Source organism: Prionailurus viverrinus, chromosome X (assembly GCF_022837055.1).
Source record: "Prionailurus viverrinus isolate Anna chromosome X, UM_Priviv_1.0, whole genome shotgun sequence".
In the NCBI taxonomy this organism is placed as follows: domain Eukaryota; kingdom Metazoa; phylum Chordata; class Mammalia; order Carnivora; family Felidae; genus Prionailurus; species Prionailurus viverrinus.
Window position 1 is genome coordinate 35,175,685 of NC_062579.1, and position 20,339 is coordinate 35,196,023.

The 20,339-nt window shown below is 45.6% G+C and overlaps 1 protein-coding gene across 1 annotated transcript in view; it reads right to left on the reverse strand.

Annotated features, from left to right (window-relative positions):
* Positions 1 to 7,893: 7,893 nt before the first annotated feature.
* The window catches only part of MAOB (monoamine oxidase B), a 113,929-nt gene continuing 101,483 nt past the window's right edge, over positions 7,894 to 20,339 (reverse strand). The window contains exons 11-15 of the mRNA XM_047844860.1: positions 19,689 to 19,746; positions 16,910 to 17,007; positions 11,516 to 11,627; positions 10,411 to 10,473; positions 7,894 to 8,902 (exon numbers count right to left, since the gene is read on the reverse strand). Of these exons, the coding sequence (XP_047700816.1) occupies positions 8,750 to 8,902; positions 10,411 to 10,473; positions 11,516 to 11,627; positions 16,910 to 17,007; positions 19,689 to 19,746 (484 nt within the window). The 3' untranslated portion in view covers positions 7,894 to 8,749. The remainder of the gene's footprint in view (positions 8,903 to 10,410; positions 10,474 to 11,515; positions 11,628 to 16,909; positions 17,008 to 19,688; positions 19,747 to 20,339) is intronic.

The following is a 20,339-nucleotide window of genomic DNA, read 5'->3' on the forward strand; positions in this document are numbered from 1 at the left end:
TCATTGCCATAGAGGTGTCAGCTGAGCCCAGTCATTGGATGTGGACTACCCCTAGGGAGGGGCAGATCTTTGGGCCAGGGGATTTCATCAGCTTACAGAAAGGGATACAGCCATGAGCTATCAGCTTCCTAACTTCCAGGGAGAAGGAGAACCATTAGTCCCCAGCAGAGGGATCTGGGTGGCAGACCATAGTATCCTCTACAAAGTAATTCTTACAAACAAATTTTTTGGAAAAAAAATTTAAGTTTTTTAAAAATTAAAAAAAAATTTTTTTTAACGTTTTATTTATTTTTGAGACAGGGAGAGACAGAGCGTGAACAGGGGAGGGGCAAAGAGAGGGAGACACAGAATCTGAAGCAGGCTCCAGGCTCCGAGCTGTCAGCACAGAGCGCAACGCGGGGCTCGAACTCACAAACCGCGAGTTCACGACCTGAGCCGAAGTCGGATGCTTAACCGACTGAGTCACACAGGTGCCCCTGGAAAAAAACATTTTTTAAGTGTTTTTATTTTGAGAGAGACAGAGACTGTATGAGCAGGAGAGGGGCAGAGAGAGAGAGAAAGGGAGAGAGAGAATCCCAAGCAGCGCAGAGGCAGACATGGGGCTTGAACTCACGAACCCTGAGATCGTGACCTGAACTGAAACCGAGACTCAGACGCTTAATGGACTGAGCCACCCAGGTGGCCCAGCATTTGCCAAACCTCCTCGCCTGCTAGAAACTCTCTAGTAGATTGTCTTCACCCTCAGACTAAAAAGCCAGAGCCTCACTATGGCCTAAAACATGACCTGGCTCCCGTCAAACTCTCAACCTTATTTCCTCTACCGCTAGTTTTCTGTGACTCTTGCTCCTGTCTCGCGGGCTCCTTTGCTATTTCTTTGATGTTCCAATCACACTCTCACCTTTGGGCTTTGCACCTGCTGTTTCGCCTGCCTGGAAGGCTCTTCCCCCAAAGAGCATATAGCCACCCTCTGCCCACACCACAACTTGTCCCCTACCTTGCTTGCATTTGCTTGATGACACTTCTCTCCACTGATGGTGCATCACAGTACTGATTGTCTACCTGTTAGCATTTAAGCTCCATGAGGGAGGGGCTTCCTCAGTTTTGTTCACAACTATATTCCCAGCACCTAGAAGACCCGGAAGAGACAGTATTCAATATATACTTGCTGAGTTATGGTTGAATGGGCATGATCCTATGATCCATATAGTGCAGTAGGCAAAAAAAAAAAAAAAAAAAAAAAAAAAATATATATATATATATATATATATATATCTCAAGAAGATGTTGGGGTTCAACAGAGTGCTAAGAGAGCAAGAAAAAAGCTGTTTTGCAAAGGAAAATATCTAGGCTTTGGAAATACTAGCAACTCAGAGAGGTCAGGTCCTTGGTGTTCTGGATAACTTCTTTTTTTCTTTTATTACTAATTTATTTATTTGTAAATTTCCATCCAAGTTAGTTAGCATACAGTGCAACAATGATTTCAGGAGTAGATTCCTTAGTGGCCCTTACCCTTCTAGCCCATCCCCCCTCCCACAACCCCTCCCGTAACCCCCATATTTGTTCCCCATATTTGAGTCTCTTATGGTTTGTTCCTCCTCCCTGTTTTTATATTCTTTTTGCTTCCCTTCCCTTATGTTCATCTGTTTTGTCTCTGAAAGTCCTCGTATCAGTGAAGTCATATGATATTTGTCTTTCTCTAATTTCGCTCAGCATAATACCCTCCAGTTCCCTCCACGTAGTTGCAAATGGCAAGATTTCATTCTTTTTGATTGTCGAGTAATATTCCATTGTGTGTATATACCACATCTTCCTTATCCATTCATCCATCGATGGACATCTGGATAACTTCTTATAAGCCTGGCTCAGGAAGTGAAGAGAACACCTAGAGGTTCAAAACAACTCCTGGGGTGGGGGTGGGGGGTTGAAGCTCATGTCCACCTCTTCCTGATTATGAGACCTTTGTCTTATAGCATCTCTGAGACTCAGACTCCTCATCTGTATAATGGAGATGATGGGGGTGATCTCAGGATTGAAAGAGATGATATACAGTGTCTTGTAAATAATACATGTGTAATGAAGGGTAGCTGTTATCACAATTAATAATAAGCATGATTATTATCCAAAGACGGTCTTGAAAGAAGGTCTTAAGTTATGTCGAGTTAGGTGCATCTTGTAGGATGCTTTGGACTCTAAATACCAGAAAACACGTATTTAAAACTGTTGAACTTATTTCTCATATGGTCAGCCATCCTGAGTCAGGGTAGGCTGTAAGCAGGGTGCATCAGGAATGCAACTCAGTTTCTGTGTGACTTTTAAAAAAATGTTTATTTATTTAGTTTGAGAGAGAGAGAACGCACATGTGCAAAGTGGGGGGGGGGGCAGAGACAGAGAGAGAGAGAGAAAAAACCCCCAAGCCAGGTTTCGCACTATCAGCCCAGAGCCCGACGCGGGGCTCGGTCCCACAACCGTCAGGTCATGACCTGAGCCAAAGTCAAGAGTCAGACGCTTAAACACCTGAGCCACCCAGGCACCCCTCTCTGTGACTTTTAAGCCCTGAGCTGTTCTGCGTGTGGGACTTGTCATTGGCTTGAAAGTTAGATGGTTGTAGCGATTACGAATATCTCATCCAGACACTTGTCCATAGGAAGTATGGGAGGGGACTTTTTATTTCATGTGTCTGTTTTTAAGAATGAAGGTCCCTGGAGTGCCTGGCTGGCTCAGTCAGTAGAGCATGTGACTCTTGATCTTGAGGTTGTAAGGTCGAGCCCGACACTGGGTGTAGAGATTACTTAAAAATCAAATCTTAAAAAAAAAAAAAAAAAAAAAGAGTGAGGAACCCTTTCCCTCACTTTCCCAGAAGCTCTAGCCTACCTCCCAAGAAGACTTCTTTTGTTCCATTAGGCAGAATTGCATCACATAGTTAGGCTTAAGTCAATCATTGACAAAGGAAACAGGCCCACCACGATTCGCTTAGACTGACCAGTACCCACAACTTGGGGCTGAGGACGTGGCCAGCCTAGCTATCCTGCAGCAGAACAGTGGGCGAATAGCTGAACCAAAGCAAGATTCTATTAGGAAGAAGTTGGAAGGATTGATTATTAAGTCTAATACCCAACATTTTGCCCTAACTTGTGGCTCAAAAAGAAATGGCCATTGCCGATGGGAGTGGCCTGTAGCATCTAGAGCCCCCCTCTGTGAGCCCCGTTCTTATACTGCTCTTTTCTACGGCAGGTTTCATCACCTACATTGTCCTTTGCTTAAGTGGTGCTTTTGGCATTGGGCACCTAGAATAAAGGGGCTCAAGGAGGCAGGGAGTTGGCAGGGAGGCTCTTACACTACTTAAGGACACAATTTATTTCCTGATTTTGACACTCCAAGCAGCTTTTAGAAAAACATTACTTTGAAGACCGTCTTGTCCTTGGGGTGCTCCTAAAACATACAGATGCATAATCCAAAGGGCCAATATCGCCAGTGAGCCTTGGACTCCAGAAGGGGTTATATTTACCCAAACCCAGTGTTGACCGGTGGACTGGGGCCCAAGCACCTGGCTGCACTGGAGGACAAGCAGCAGAAGAGGAGAAGAGCGGACAAAGGGCAGCAGGAGGCCAGAGAAGAGGAATGGGTAATGGGGATGAGGGGCTCACAGCCCAAGCCAGCTCTCTGGTCTTCTTCCCACTGCCCCACCCGCACCCTCTGCCATAACTCAGGACTTTCCTCCTGATTTTCTATAACACAGGGAAGATTCTGGGATTGAAAAGCTCTTGACAGCATGTGGAGGATAAGCTTAGGAACCTCCCCGCCCCCCGCCCCGGGCTCACACCAACGGGTTGACAAGTCATAAAGAAATACAAAGTCATGAAATGCTCACCCCCAAGTCTGGGTAAATCAGACTGTCACCCAAGAACAGGGGGGTGCAAAGACACCCTGAGAATAGGGAGGCACAAAGGTGTCAGGAATAGGGGGTGCAAAGGCACCCCAAAATAGGGAGGGGTGCAGAGCCCCTCAAAATAGAGAGAGGCAAAGGCCTGAAATAGAAACGGCACAAAGGTGCCCAATACATAGGAATTACAAGATTAGATATTCAGGGTGAAAGCACCCCCAATTTAGTACTATAGCAGAAAGCTGCTTTCACAGGAGGATAAGGGCAGGTTAGGTAAATTGGTGAATTGGACTATGGACTGCTGTGCTGCAAACAAAGCAGCCTGGAGTGGAGATGGTTAACAAAAGAAAAGGTGCCTTGTCACCCCTGAGGTTATTTCCCCCTATCTGTCTCATCCCCAAGGCTGGCAAAGATAAACAGAGATGCTGCCTCATGTCCGCTGTAAACAACCTTCCTCCCAACTGCCCAGCGCCTGGATTTTCTTTTGTATTAACCCAAACCCCTAACCCCAAGTATCCTCGAGACCCCCTCTCCCTCACGTCCACAAGCTAATGTTCGCAGATTCACTGTCCTTATGTGCATGTCGATCGTTATGTTTGTAAGCCTTCTGATCCTAATAAAAATGGGGCAAGGCCCCTTATTCGGGGCTCTTGCCTTTTCGCGGACATTAGCCATCTCTCGCTTTCAATCCTGCGTCCGCCCTTTTGCTGGCCAAAAGAGAACTTCAGACTTAAGAGTCTATGACAACAGCAGGTTAGGGAAAAGAAAATACAATACAATGAAATGGCCCTAGAGGTAAGACAGTTCGGTATGTCAGACTCAAGTGCAAAAGCTCAGTGCCACTCAGCATTTTGCCTTGAAGCAGAAGAATAAACTGAACCAGAATGCTTAAGGAAGAAATGGTTGAGGATTAGTGAAGTAAGGAAAGGTGAAAGAAGAGGTCAAAAGGGATCACGGATGGGGGCCAGAGGCTGAAATGTCATTCTGCTGGAGTGGTATATGATATGTCAGTGACTCATTGCATGGTCTCAGCAGAAATGACAAGAGCAATCACATCAGAAAGTAGCAGCCCAGGGTCTGATTAGGCCAGTTGTTGCCAATGCAGGAGCTTGGCTTCTAGTGTCTACAGACTGAAATGTCATTAAGATTCCCTCTCCAGGAGAATTTCCTGATGAATCTTGCTCAGCACTTAAAAAACAAACTAACAGGAAACAAACAACCACAAACCCAGCACCACATTGCACCTGGTTGTGTACACAGTTCCTTAGATTCCAGAACATTCTAGACAATTTTCGTTGGATCACAAGGTTTAATCGATTGTTGAAATGAGAACATGTCCTTCTTAGTTTGGAGCCAGGGCTAAGATGGGAGTAAAGTGATCCTGACAGATTGTCCAGGAGACAAAATCCTAAAGGGTGTGTAGTGACAGAGGACTAGGTAATTGGGGACAAGCAGAATTGAAGTTTGAAAGAAAGCAGATGGGAGGGAGGAATGTGGGCAGAGGTATACTCGGTTTCCATAGAAAAACTAGAAGTGAAGTAGGGGACATCAGCCCACTGTAGTTCAGTGAAGTCTCATGACGTCCCTGACATCTTAGGACATCGCATGATGTCACATCCAATGACATTGGTCACTGCTGTTGAGATGCCTCAGTAGGCCAAGTGACTTCAGGGCTGTGCGTGGAAAGGGACGAGGGAAGGAGGCTCAGTGAACATTCCTACTTGAGTGGTCCTCTTGGACGATGGTTTTATATTCTCTGGACATGAATGTCATGAAGACTGACTCTTATGGGGACACTTGTGGGGTTTTATTCAGAGACTTTCATACTGGCCCTTTCTGACGTTGACTACCCCAACACAGGCAGTGCCTTCCTTGTGGATGCTCAATTTTTTAAAAACGATCTACTTATTTTTGAGAGGGGGTGAGGGACAGAGAGAGAATCTGAAGTGGGCTTCCGCTGACAGCAGAGAGCCCGATGCAGGGCTCAAACTCATCAACTGCGAGATCACGACCTGAGCCGAAGTTGGACGCTTAGCCAAATGAGCCACCCAGGTGCCCCTGCGGATGGCCAATTTTGATACCTATTCAGCTTCTCATTTTTTGGCAGTCTCTGTGAGAGTCCCTTGCTCTCTGGTCAGAAGCACCTTGAGCAGAGCCCAGGGCTTTAGATTCCTCAGGGGTGTGTCAATCTCTCAGAGGAAACAAACCCCTCTCACTAGGCTTGGGATGAGAAAGTAGCATCCCTCTCCTTCCTCCTTGGGGTGCATTGGACTCAGAGCATGGCAGCTCTCTGGAGAGATCTCTTCATTAATCTACCCCATTCACAAAAGGCCTCCCCACTCTTTTTATACCTCCGGAGTTTTAACGGAGAAGAAACTGTTTTTTACGGCTTTCACATTTCCCATTTTTGTCGATCTCAGGATTTACCTCGGTAACTGATAATTGACATGACTGGGCAATTGCAATATCGTGTGGTAAGTGTAGGACACAAGGTCTATGCATGTGGCATTGGGAGAACAAAGAAAAGGACTATCTGGCCCAAATGGAGGATCGATGGTCCAAAAGATTCCTGGAAAAGGTAACTCCTGATGTGATTCTTCCTGTGTTTTTTTTTATTTTAATTTTTTACCATTTGTTTATTTGTTTATTTATTTATTGAGAGCGTGCATGAGTGGGGGGAGGGGCAGAGAGAGGGAGAGAGAGGATCCCAAGTGGGCTCTGCGTTGACAGCAAGGAGCCCGATGCGGGGCTCGAACTCACAAACCGTGAGATCGTGACCTGAGCTGAAGTCAGACGTTTAACTGACCGAGCTACCCAGGCACCCGTTCCTTTTTTTTTTTTAACCATTTATTTTTAAAAATTGATTTATTTCAGAAAAAGAGAGTGCACGTGCACGAGTGGGAGAGGGGCAGAGGTGGGGGAGAGAGTCCCAAGCAGGCTTCGCGCTGTCAGCACAGAGCAGAACTCGGGGCTTGATCTCATGACTCTGGGATCATGAACTGAACCCAAATCAAGAGTCGGATGCTCGGGGCGCCTGGGTGGCGCAGTCGGTTAAGCGTCCGACTTCAGCCAGGTCACGATCTCGCGGTCCGTGAGTTCGAGCCCCGCGTCAGGCTCTGGGCTGATGGCTCAGAGCCTGGAGCCTGTTTCCAATTCTGTGTCTCCCTCTCTCTCTGCCCCTCCCCCGTTCATGCTCTGTCTCTCTCTGTCCCAAAAATAAATAAACATTGAAAAAAAAAAATTAAAAAAAAAAAAAAAAAAAAAAAAGAGTCGGATGCTCAATCAGCTGAGCCACCCAGACGCCCCTGGTTCTTCTTTTTTAAAAATTCGGTAAACCTTTGTGCCCCGGTTCCATTGAGATCTAACTGATATGCAGCACAGTGTAAGTTTAAAATGCACATCACAATGATGTGACATATATACTGTGAAATGATTACTACAATAAGGTTCACTGACATCATCATCTCATATAGATACCATTTTCTAAAGAAGGGAATGACAATGGTCATGTATGGATTTAAAATAAACTGTGACAAGAACTGACCTCGGGAGTTGAGACGCATGAATATTTTGAAATGATGATATCCTATTCAAAAAGTAGTTTGAATAGGATTTAATGGACTCTGAAACTGTACTTTTAAATTAGTGAGTGTGCCTAGTAAAAAGCTTTGCACTGATAAGGAATATGAAACAGTCAACTGAAATATTATAATTATCTTAATAGTTAAAGCATCTTATTAATATGCCAATTACTTTGACAGGTTTTTGGGGGGGGGGTTATGAAAGGAAAGAGTTCTCTTAGCATCCTTATCATATCATTATGGATCATTTACCAAGCGCTCACCTACACATCGCCCATGATGGGTCATGCAATCAAAATGCATGCATCATCTAGGCCTCAAGGAAATTTTGACCAAATACATTAAACCCACAGTTATGTGCCTAATACTGGGTCTTGATTTGATCGGTCAAAACTTCGAAAGTCACCAAACCCCAAAAGAAGACAACAGACATCTGGTCAATCAACTTTATTTTAGATTGCCTAAATGTGTGCTGACCTCTGTATTCAGACACAATGGAGGGTACAAAGGGAAGAAAAGGCAAGATTCCTACCCTCCAAGAAATTAACGTCAGCCGAAGACGCATTGCACGAGACAGTAAGACTTAAGGATACATGACGAGTAGCACTGCGTAGCACGTAACAACTCAGTACAGAGCAAACCCACACAAAGGAACGCCATCAGTGACCATGGCAGAGAGTGGAAGAGGGTGATCGGGGCACACATACTGAGGGGTGGGAAAGGCAACGGACCTGTGTTCTAGCCCCCCAGGTATCAGTGGCTTATTATAGACCTGGGGCAATTCATTCAGCTCTGCTCCTCCTGGCCTTGGTTTGATCACCACTATAACAGAAGGTGAAGCCTGGGTGGTCTCTAAGGCCCAGCGATAACATTATGGGATTCTAAGGACAAAGGCAGAGAGCTTGGACAAAGAGGACGTTATAAGTAAGAGAAGAGATGAGCACAAAGCCACAGAGGTGGGGAAAAAACTAGCTTTCTTGTGCATGGGCAAGGTGCATTGTGGGACAGGGAGGACCTCAAAGAGCCTGTTTAACTACTGTAAAGATTCTGGGGGTGGTAAAGTGGGACATGGGCAAGACAGAGCGCGAAGCCAGGTACGGGGGACCACATGTAGGGGCCAAACGGAAGAAGACATACTGTGTGTGTTGCGGTCGGAAGTCTGACTTGTCTTCATGCTCCCCATCTCATTCTACAGTCTACACGTCTTCTTGGAACTTTATTGCAACCCCTTCCCCAAACCCACACACCCGGCGGAGTAAGGGAAGGTGTAGTTACAGACGCCCCCTCCTTAGAACCGCACAAGTAGACCCCTCTTGTGGGCCAGGAAGCCGAGAGCGGTTGCCGAAAGGATGGTGGTCAATCCAAGCAGCCTCAGCAGGCCTGGCACAGAGGGCAAATGTCTCTCCAAGAAGGTCGCGGTAGTGGGCTGCGCGGGGACATCCTGGATTCGGAGAACATACGCTGTCAGTACGGGGCTTACGCGCTTTGCTCCAGAAATATTTCCTCCAGCTCTCTGAACATGACCCACTCTTGCCAACCGCTGGGCCGTTAAATATAAAGTGCCTGCTGCTCATGACACGCATCCCCCATTCTCCGCTAGCCCTTTACTTGGCTAATGCGGACTCATGCTTCCAGTCTTAGTTCACAGGCTCCTGGGGGAGCCTTTCCTGTGTCCCCAGGCCAAGATGGCCCCTTCTTTTCACACTCCTGGCGTGTCTGGTTCATGAGCCTTGTGCCTTCTGGTTATCACCTGTTCTCCCCACATGTTGTCGCCCCGTGGAAGCAGTGGTAGGCCCTTAACATGGTGGCCGCGGCAGAGTAGCTACAAAGTCACTATTTGTTGAGGGGAATGAATCCGCGGTCCATTCAGCCCCCAGTCCCATCTCTGACAGAGGCACTAAGACAGTGACGGGCACTGGCAGAGCTTTACTTTTCACCTTGATCAAGGAGTAACTCTGACCCTTTTGACCCTTGTCCTCTGCAATGCATTTTGCTCTATAGGAAAAGTTCCTGAGGTTTTATTAGAAAAGTAATAGGGCTTATACTGCAAATGCTGTTTTTAATCTAAATCTGCTCTGTTTCATTCCGCTGCATCCCTTGGACCGTAGACAGGGGAAGGGGATCTTCCTTTCGTTTCCTACCCCTTGTTGGGAATCACCAGGTTAGAGATATATTCAGCAGGCAATCATTGAGTTCTTAGTATGTCCTAGAACTCTCTGGCCAAAAAAAAAAAAAAAAAAAAAAAAAAATCGTGTTTTTTTTCCCCCTGATAATCTGCAATGGATGTGGCAGCTACAAATTTATCGATTTCTTTTACATCTCTCTCACCTCTGCCCTCAAACATGGTTATCTATCTATCTATTTATTTATTTTTCCTGAAAAACAGTGATTTTATTTTATTTACCTATTTATTTGTATTTATTTTTTTTTTATTATTTATGTATTTTTAAAAAAAAATTTTTTTTTAACGTTTATTTATTTTTGAGACAGAGAGAGACAGAGCATGAATGGGGGAGGGGCAGAGAGAGAGGGAGACACAGATTCGGAAACAGGCTCCAGGCTCTGAGCAGTCAGCACAGAGCCTGACGCGGGGCTCGAACTCACGGACCGCGAGATTGTGACCCGGGGCCGAAGTCGGACGCTTAACCGACTGAGCCACCCAGGCGCCCCTATTTATGTATTTTTTAAATATGAAATTCATTGTCAAATTGGTTTCCTTTTTTTTCTGAAAAAACAGTGATTTTATTTTATTTTGATTTTTTTTAATTTAAAAAATTTTTTTAATATGAAATTTATTGTCCAATTGGTCTCCATCATGGTTATCTTTTTAAGCATGCATGGGTTGAATCGCTTAGGGAAAGGCGTGGGACTATATACAAGTGGTTCTTTCTGCAAATAATTGTTTTTAGAGAAAGGAGATTTAAATTCATGAAATAAAATGCAACCTACCACTGACTCTGGTTCTGCCTGCCAGATTTCATCCTCTGGGATCTTCCCCATGGCATGCAGGATCTGAAAAGAAAGAGTTATTTTCGCGAATAGTAAAAGTGACACCATCTTCCTGCGAATCTGCTCTTTGAAGGACTAACTGGGGGCGCCTGGGTGGCTCAGTCGGCTAATCGTCCAACTTTGGCTCAGGTCATGATTCTACGGTTTGTGAGTTCAAGCGCCCATGTCTGGCTCTGTGTTGATAGTGTGGCGCCTACTTCAGATTCTGTGTCTCCCTCTCTCTCTACCCCTCCTCCCACTCGTGCTCTGTCTCTGTCTCTCTCTCTCTCTCTCTCTCAAAAATAAATAAACAGAAAAAAATTTTTTAAATAAAAAGTAAAGGAGTAACTGAACGTCTCTTGGGATATCCATCAAAACACCAGGGTAAAAGCCAATGTGGTCCATTCAACCTTTAAAAGGCTCTAAAAGGTCTTTCATCTAGAACATAAGAGGCTCCAACTGTTAGGCTCACCAGAAATTTTAGTAGTTTTGAACATGAGATCATAGGGGTTGTCAGGAAATATATAAACGAATTCTGAGTCATAATAAAAATGTGTTTGGTTTTATATTAGACCTAGGTTATCTTTTAAGTATATCCATAGTGATCTTTTGCCCCATAGGGTCTTTTTACTTTGGGTTCCATGACAGATATTTTCATTATTGCTTCCGGATTCAGATGTTCATTGTTCCTGAGAATACTGTTAAAATGGTGTTTCATGGGGTGCCTGGGTGGCTCAGTCGGTTAAGTGCCGGACTTCCCCTCAGGTCATGATCTCACAGTTCGTGGGTTCGAGCCCCGCGTCGGGCTCTGTGCTGGCAGCTGAGAGCCTGGAGCCTGCTTCAGTTTCGGTGTCTCCCTCTCTGTCTGCCCCTCCCCCACTCGCCCTCTGTCGCTCTGTCTCTCAAAAGTAAATAAACATTAAAAAAAATTTTAAAAATGGTGTTTCATGGATCTTCAGGTGGAGGTTACTGGGGAGTTGGCCTCCAGGATCTCAGACATCTTCGACCTGTTTGTCAGACTCCTGCATTGCCTCCTTCCCCACAGCCCGTGACCCCGAGGCCTTACCTCTCTGGCTGCTCTCTCCCCGGCCTCCACAGCCCCCTCCATGTAGCCACTCCAGTGGGTGGCCGTCTCGGTGCCTGCAAAATAAATCCTGCCCACGGGCTGTCGTAGAACCCTTGAAACAAAAGCAAAGAGGTAAAAGTGGTCAGTCTCAGAGAGTCAGAGAACAGCCTGCCCGCAAAGACCGAGTGTGGTCGGTTTCCTCCGATACTAAACATCAGGAGCACACTGGCAATTCTGGAATAAGGTTCACAGCTTCCTCGAGCTATTGCATGGTCCTTGTTACAGACAAGGAATGCAAGCTGAAGTCCCCTCCTGCACCAAGAGCTTACAGGTAAAGGGACTGACATCAGGGGAGTATGTATTTACTTCACCTACGTGGAACTTGGGACTATTTGAGCCAAGTCAAGTATAGCTCCGTTTATGGCTCACCAGCTGTAAGCAAGGTGATACATGTCCCGGTTCCCTACCTGGCGATTCCAGCAATGAACTTGGCAAATCACTTCCTCTCGCCGAGCTCTTGGATTCCCCGTCTCTTAGTGAGCACGGTCCAATGAGTTCTAAGAAGTTTTCTACTGGTGACCGGTAACAAATCTGTGGGTCTGACGACGGCTACAAGACTACCACTCACTGAGCGCCTCCCTCTACCAATGTTAAGAGTTTTACTGCATTCAGTAACAGTTAACATTTCTTGGGTGCCATTTCTTGGGTGATGCAATTTCTTAATTGCATCAATCCTCACCACAGCCCTATGAGGTCGGTGCTGTTATCATCCCCATTTTGCGGATGAGACTATGGAGGTACAGAGACACATGTGTGTCATTGGGAAACACTGTCAAGACCCCCCGCCTCCCCTGGCAAGAATGAAGGATTTATTCCCAGCTACTGGCTGGGGGGCGGGGGGGTGGTGCTTCCAGAATATGCCTTCTGATGTCAATCCTCTTTGGAGACTGCTGAAGAAAACTGTCTCATCTCAAGGTCATGCCTTCTCCCAGAAGCAGAAGCACTCAATGATCAATCATCATGGGGTGGTAAAGACCTAACCCCCTTGCTCCAACTTGGAACAACTCTCACGGGCCATCCTACCTCCAGAGCTCCCTAGGGGATCAGCTGGGGCCTTCACGAGACTACATCACGGTCCAACTTCTCCCTCTTCCTACTCTTGGTTCTTTCCTCTCACTTCCACAAGCATCGACACCAAGGGCTCTCTCTAATACATAGCTTATGTGCTACCTGTGCTTCAGAGTCTGCTTCCGGGGGAGTCTAACCAGCCACAAAGTCCAGGCCATTTGACTCCAGCACCCACAGTCTTAGCCACCTGGTTATACTTCTTCCCTCTACTGAATTACTTGATCCTTTTCAAGAACTCCGCGGCATAGCTACTGTTATCATTCTCCCCTTTTTCACATGAAGAAACAGGCTTGAAGAAATGTGCCAAGAGCCACACTGCTAGAAAATAGCAGAGCCAGGATTTGAACTAGGTCTCCCAGAGGTCCAGGTCTGTTTTTTATCCTCTATGCTTTGTCTCGTGTATCATCGTCACTAGTTAGGAAGGAGTGCCCATACGCTATACAACGGGACAAAATTGCGTTAGAACTTGGCTTCTAAGAGGGATGGTTTATTGCTACCCTGACAAAAACACCATAAGGGGAGCACTGCTATGATGTCATTATTCATCCTATGTTAGGTTTCTTCTTCTTTTTTTTTTTTTTTTACAATTTTTTAATGTTTATTTATTTTTGAGAGAGAGAGAGAGAGAGTGAGCCCAAGTGGGGGAGGGGCAAAGAGAGAGGCAGACACAAAATTCGAAGCAGGTTCCAGGCTCTGAGCTGTCAGCCCAGGGCCGGACATGGGGCTCAAACCCACGAACCGTGAGATCACGACCTGAGCCAAAACCAAGAGTCGGATGCTTAACCAACTGAGTCACCCAGGCTCCCCATCAGGTTTCCATTATATCAAGTAAAGGATGTGGATGTCCAGAGCGAACAACCAAACTCTTATCTTGGTCAACCCTGTATACCACCAAGACTTTTATCAGCAAAAAAATGGGCATGCTTCAATTAGTGGGGTTTTCTTTCATTGGCCCTTACTGTTGCCAAGTAGGAAGTAGAAGACAACATATTGTAGAATATTAAATACTGACTATAGTGCATGGAATAATCTGGAATTATCCATAGCCAGCATGGTCTGGAGAGCCTAAGGGTATTCAGGAAGGGCTCCCTGCCAGAGAAGGTAAATTTGCTTTCTCCAAGTTCACTAAACAATGTTGCTTTCACCACATGTTGGCTTTTTTCAGCTTGAGGGAACTAACCCCCAAATTGGAAACCCCAGGATGGAAGGCCTGGCCAAATCTTAGAGTGAAATATTAGAGGAGAGAAGAAAGGCTTAGAGAACTAGTCAGGCTAATACGTTGCCACGTAAAAATGTAAAAACCAAGAATTAATGTCAAACAGAGAGATAGTTTTCCTCTACTTGCCATGTGCAAATCTTCTCTTGGAGGGGGGGTGGGAAAGTCCAACAGCTGGAGAAGAAACGTCCCTGCCTTTTTTACCACAGGTGAGTGAGCAGATGGTATCTATTCACAAAAAAGGATATTTCCATGTATATTCCTCATGGCTTGCTGGAGTAAAATATTTTTTTATGTGTTTCACTGCTTCATCACTACCATTAGTTTTTCTGTCTACCCGGAAGTAAAACTCCTTAAGAACTACGTGTTCTTGGGGCGCCTGGGTGGCTCAGTCGGTTATGCGTCCGACTTCGGCTCAGGTCACGATCTCACGGCTCGTGAGTTCGAGCCCCACGTCGGGCTCTGTGCTGACGGCTCAGAGCCTGGAGCCTGCTTCGGATTCCGTGCCTCCCTCTCTCTCTGCTCTTGCCCTGCTCACACTCTGTCTCTCAAAAAGTGAATAAACATTAAAAAATATTTAATGAAAATATTTGTTAAAAAATACATAAGTAAAACATGTGTTCTTTACTAAAGCACTGTCAATACTGCCCCCTGTCTTCATCTGGAAGCAGGATCTTTTCCGTGTACTTTCAGAGTCATGAAGATAACCCTCTCTGCAGTATCTCCAATGTCATAAGCCTGAAGGGTCAAAGGAAGACATACTGAGCCTTAGTTTCTACCTTACGAAATGCAGCTAGTGATATGAAGGCTGACACACGTCCTTGGGAAGAAAGAAAGATGAAAAAAGGGCATTATCATGTCACCACCAATGCCCGACACGATGGGGTCTACATTGCTTCTGTCACGTGGCCAGGGTCACGCCAGTGTGGGTGAATCTCCTTTTCACTCCCCACCATCCCAATGCCAGAGAGACATTTTCTTGTAACACCTGATGGGATTGAGCATAAAACTTGCCAGTCCGTGGTCAGAGATCTCATCGAATCACGAAACCAAAACCAAAAGTGATGCTCTGATCGGCCGTTCTTTGTTGAAAGGGGAAGTTTTGTATTCTTGAATGTGTTCTATGAGGCAAAGGATCCTATTTGCTTTTCTGATTCTCTATTCCCTTTCCAATGTCACCCAGAGCCCAGTCATGCAGAACTCTCCCCAGACAACCCATAAACTTGAAGGACTCCAAGTGTTTGCTCATAATGGTCCATCTGCCCAGGATGCGTTCTCCAATATCTTTCCCCGCCTTCTATACTCCTCAGGTGGTATGTGTATTATGAAGCCTTCTTAGATTGCTCTCGGTCAGGCAAGCCGATCCCTCCCTGGGTCCCCCATGGTATCTGTAAGCCCATCTGTTAGAGGACCTACCACAATGTCTGCTGTCCTCTCTTCTCTCAATCCCCACCACAGCCCCCAACACTGTCAGCTCCTTCACGGCAGGGAGGAATTTTCTCAGTATCGAAGTTTCTAGCACAGTGTTTGGCAAATGGTTGGCACTTAGCCAATAAATCCCGAATGAAGCGATTACTATGGACGTATTCTATACTTAGCATATCCAAAAATGAACTTAATAACTTAATGATCCGGTAGCTAATCAGGTGGTGCTCGTTGGCCCCAGAATGTTCTCATACATGGTATTTTGCCATCTTCAGGAAGATAAGGAAAGTGTTCACCAAAGTCATTGTGTATCTTCTTACAAGTAGGTTTTAATCCTTTGATTTTTATGGACAGACTGATAATCCATTTATATTTCCTCATACTTTCTTTTTTATTAACAATTTTTCTTAATGTTTTTATTTATTTTTGAGAGAAAGAGAGAGGGAGTGTGAGCAGGAGAGGGGCAGAGAGAGAGGGAGACACAGAATCCGAAGCAGGCTCCAGGCTCTGAACTGTCAGCACAGAGCCCGACACGGGGCTCAAACTCATGAACTGAGAGATTATGACCTGAGCCAAAGTCGGACGCTTAACTGACTGAGCCACCCAGGCACCCTACCTCATACCTTCTTTTTATTGCATACTCCCAACAGGCTTTCCCTCACTACCCTACATTCCCTATTTTGTTTAGATTGAGCTCTTGGCATTAAATTATTGTTTGCTTTGGTATCCTATAATGGTCATAAGCAACTGCTAGATCATTAATTCATACCTTGTTGCTGTCATAAAACACAGTGATCTAAACACCAATGGGTCCTACTTGGACGCACAACACGTCAATGATAAAAGCCGTTGAATTGTGCACTTTGAGTGAACTGTATGTGGTGTGTGAATCATATCTCAGTAAAGATGTTTTTTAAAAAACCCTCGGGTTGTCATTGACATACGGATTCTCATCCCTCGTACGCCATTTTGTGCTTTCTCGTATACCTGCTAAGGAAAGCGAGGCGCAGAGAAGCGACCTGTCCAAGATGACAAAGTTGGTTACTGGGAGAATCAGGACTGTACCCAAGTCCCCACACTCCCAGTCTAGAATTCGTATTGAAGAACCAATATATGTCTGAAATGGAGCCTCATTATCCTGACGTTTCCAGAGATATGTCTTTGGGCAGGTCGCCGTCCTTGATGATAAACTTCGAAGCAATTCTGACTTGAGGATTGCTTTTATTAATGCTGTACCCATGCGGGCAGGTCTCCGGTTCCACTTAAGGAGATCTTACTGAGCTCTAAACTCAGTATAAAGATAATTCTTCTGACAATACAAGTGAGCCCTCTGACCATCTGAATTCCTGTTCTTATGTGGCAACCTTCGTTGGTTACATTGATTGGGCCTGCTCCTTCAGAGGGACTCAGAGGGCAAGGCACCAGCATGATGGAGAATTAGAATGACTTCACTCACGAGATTCACAAGATGCAAAGGAAACTGGGGATTTCTTGCTCCTTCTTGTCTTTTGTAAGAATTTACCAAAAAAGAAAAAAAAGGGGGGAGAAAAGCCATCGGAACCCATTTAGAGTCTGGATTCAGACTCACGGAATTTCAGTGACAGCTTAGCGTGCTTTTGCTCTACCTTCCATATTGAGTCATGATCCCAGGGGGGAAGTAGGTGGTGTAACAGCCCCCGGAGTATTGCTCCTCGCACCAGTTCTTCTCTTCGTAGTGCACGGGCTGCAAGACGGAAGGACAAAAGCTTAGAAGACACCCAGAGGAAGCCAGCTAGGCTGGAATAAATCAAACACAGCCTGGTAGGCTTCCTACTGAAGAACCAATATCTATCTGAAATAGAGCCTTCTTAGCCCGATATCGTTAGAGACATGTCTTCGGGAAGCTAAGTGCCCTTGCTAATAAACTCTGAAGAAATTCTGACCCGAGAAAAATTCTCTCACTTGGTGGATGCATGTGTCAGGAACCGTTCGTCAACTGCAATTGTCTTGTTCCATTTTTAAATTGGTCTTACCTTTTATTTTGTTTTGTTTTATGTATGTATTTGTGTATATATTTTTTTATTTTTACTTTTTTTAAATATGCATTTTTGATAGAGAGAGACAGCGCGAGAGGAGGAGGGGCAGAGAGAGAGGGAGACAGAGAATCCGAAGCAGGTTCCAGGCTCTGAGCTGTCAGCACAGAGCCCGACGTGGGGCTCAAACTCACGAACCGTGAGATCATGACCTAAGCTGAAGTCGGAGGCTTAACCAACTGAGCCACCCAGGTGCCCCTATTTTTCTTTTAGAGAGAGAGAGAGAGCAGGTGTGAGTGCGGTAGACAGGCAGAGAGAGGAGGAGACAGAGAGAGAGAGGGAGAAAGAGAGAAAATTCCAAGCAGGCTCCGCACTGTCAACGCAGAGCCCGATGTAGAACTCAAACCCACGAAAGTGTGAGATCATGACCTGAGCCAAAATCGAGTCAGATGCTTAACTGACTGAGCCACCCAGGCACCCCATGACTGGTGTCTTCTGTTTAAAAATGCTGTTCAAGATGGGAATGTAAGCTGGTGCAGCCACTCTGGAAAACAGTATGGAGGTTCCTTAAAAAATTAAAAATAGAACTGCCCTGTGACCCAGCAATTGCACTACTAGGCATTTATCCAAGGGATACAGGTGTGCTGTTTCAAAGGGACACATGCACCCTAATGTTTATAACAGCGCTGTCGACAATAGCCAAAGTGTGGAAAGAGCCCAAATGTCCATCGATGGATGAATGGATAAAGAAGATGTGGTATAAATATACAATGGAGTATTACTCGGCAATGAAAAAGAATGAAATCTTGCCATTTGCAACTACGTGGATGGAACTGGAGGGTATTATGCTGAGTGAAATTAGTCAGAGAAAGACAAAAATCACATGACTTCACTCATATGAGGACTTTAAAAGACAAAACAGATGAACATAAGGGAAGGGAAATAAAAATAATATAAAAACAGGGAGGGGGACAAAGCATAAGAGACTCATAAATATGGAGAACAGACAGAGGGTTACTGGAGGGGTGGTGGGAGGGGGATGGGCTAAATGGGTAAGGGACACTAAGAAATCTACTCCTGAAATCATTGTTGCACTATATGTTAACTAATTTGGATGTAAATTAAAAAAAAAAAAAAAAATTAATTAAAATGCTGTTCAAGAGGGGCGCCCAGGTGGTTCAGTGAGTTAAAAATTTTTTTCTTAATCTTTATTTATTTTTGAGAGAGAGACAGAGTGTGAGCAGGGGAGGAGCTGAGGGGAGGGAGAATCAGAAGCAGGCTCCAGGCCCTGAGCTGTCAGCACAGAGCCCGACGCGGGGCCCGAACTCACGAACCGTGAGATCATGACCTGAACCGAAGTCGGACGCTTAAACGATTGAGCCACGCAGGCGCCCCATACCAGCGAGTTAAGCATCTGACTTTTGATTTTGACTCAGGTCATGATCTCACGGTCCGTGAGTTCGAGCCCCACGTTGGGCTCTGTGCTGACAGCTTAGAGCCTGAAGCCTGCTTCGGATTCTGTCTCCCTCCCCCGGCTTGTGCTCTGTCTCTCTCTCTCAAGGATAAATAAACATTAAAAAAAAAAAAAAAAGAATGAACAAAAGTGATAAACTGAAAAGCCAGAGCAGCCTGACTAGGAGGAAGCGAGCCACGGTGAAGTTGAGCAAGATAAGTGTGAAAGTAATAAGATTAAGCCATGTAGCTGCTCAACTAGGTCACGGTGTGCATTGGGGAGATTTGGATTTAAGAGGCTTAGCACGTTAAACATTCTTAGCCCCCTCATTAGATTTTTCTCACGCTCTAACTGCTCACATGTACTTGGGTCCCCATTGTCTTCAAATGCTTCATGGATAACTGGATTTAATAATCGCTTTCAAAAGGTGATTTTAATCCATGTTCGAACGTTAAAGAGCCAGCAGTCCGGTGAATGTAACAAGAACATCAATTCATTGCTTTAAAGACGGAGCAGGGAGGTGGTTATGGCTACTGGTTATGGGCACACTGGGTCCTCTGACTGTCACCAAATGCCCTTACCACACTGCCTCTCTGTCCCGCCCCATCCTGCCTTTATCCACCTGGGTCGGTGGGGGGTTATTGCTGGTTTATCTTGAAGAAAATCGAGAGCCAGGAAGAGTTCTGAACTCAGGGTCAAGTGTAGCATCGCCAAGGGCACAGACGAGACCCATCCTCTCTGGGACAACTTGGAAGCTGACCGGCCCCGTGCAGACCTTCCGAGAAGATTTCCGAGAAAACACGGGCTCTAGAACCCTACTTGCGTGAGCCCCTCCCCAGTAGTCCCTTGAGGACACAGCCAGATCTCTCTCTCTCTCTCTCTCTCTCTCTCTCTCTCTTTCTCTCTCTCTCTCAGGAAAGAGATGAAACACAGCCTTACTTGCAAAGCTTCTTGGGAGCCCAGAACTTTTGCATAAAGCTCACAGAGTTTCTTCATCCTATGGAAGGGGGAGGGGGGGAGAAAAAGACAAAAGTGAAAACGAAGAACAAAAGAAAGTAAAAGACCCTGTGAGCTGTTGCTTCCACTAATCATTTCATTTTAATTTTTCCAAATAAGGCACTTTGTTCTTTTAAAAAAAAATTTTTTTTTGATGTTTATTTTATTTTTGAGAGAGAGAGAGAGACAGAGTGGGAACGGGGAGGGGCAGAGGGAGAGGGAGACACAGAATCCGAAGCAGGTTCCAGGCTCCGAACTGTCAGCACAGAGCCCGATGCGGGGCTTGAACCCACGAACCGTGAGATCATGACCTGAGCCGAAGTCGGACGCTTTAACTGACTGAGCCACCCAGATGCCCCAACAAGGCACTTTGTATCTATTTCAAATGTCTTAAATCTATGAGATCATAAACAGTATTAAGGGAGACAAAGTGATACGTGGCCTGCATTGCGCATTGCAGGGGGCATCCGGCAATTTGTTTATTCATTCAAGAAAACATTGTGTACTGGGGCGCCTGGGTGGCTCAGTCGGTTGAGCGTCAGATGTCAGCTGAGGTCACAAACTCACTGTTCGTGAGTTCAAGCCCTGCGTCGG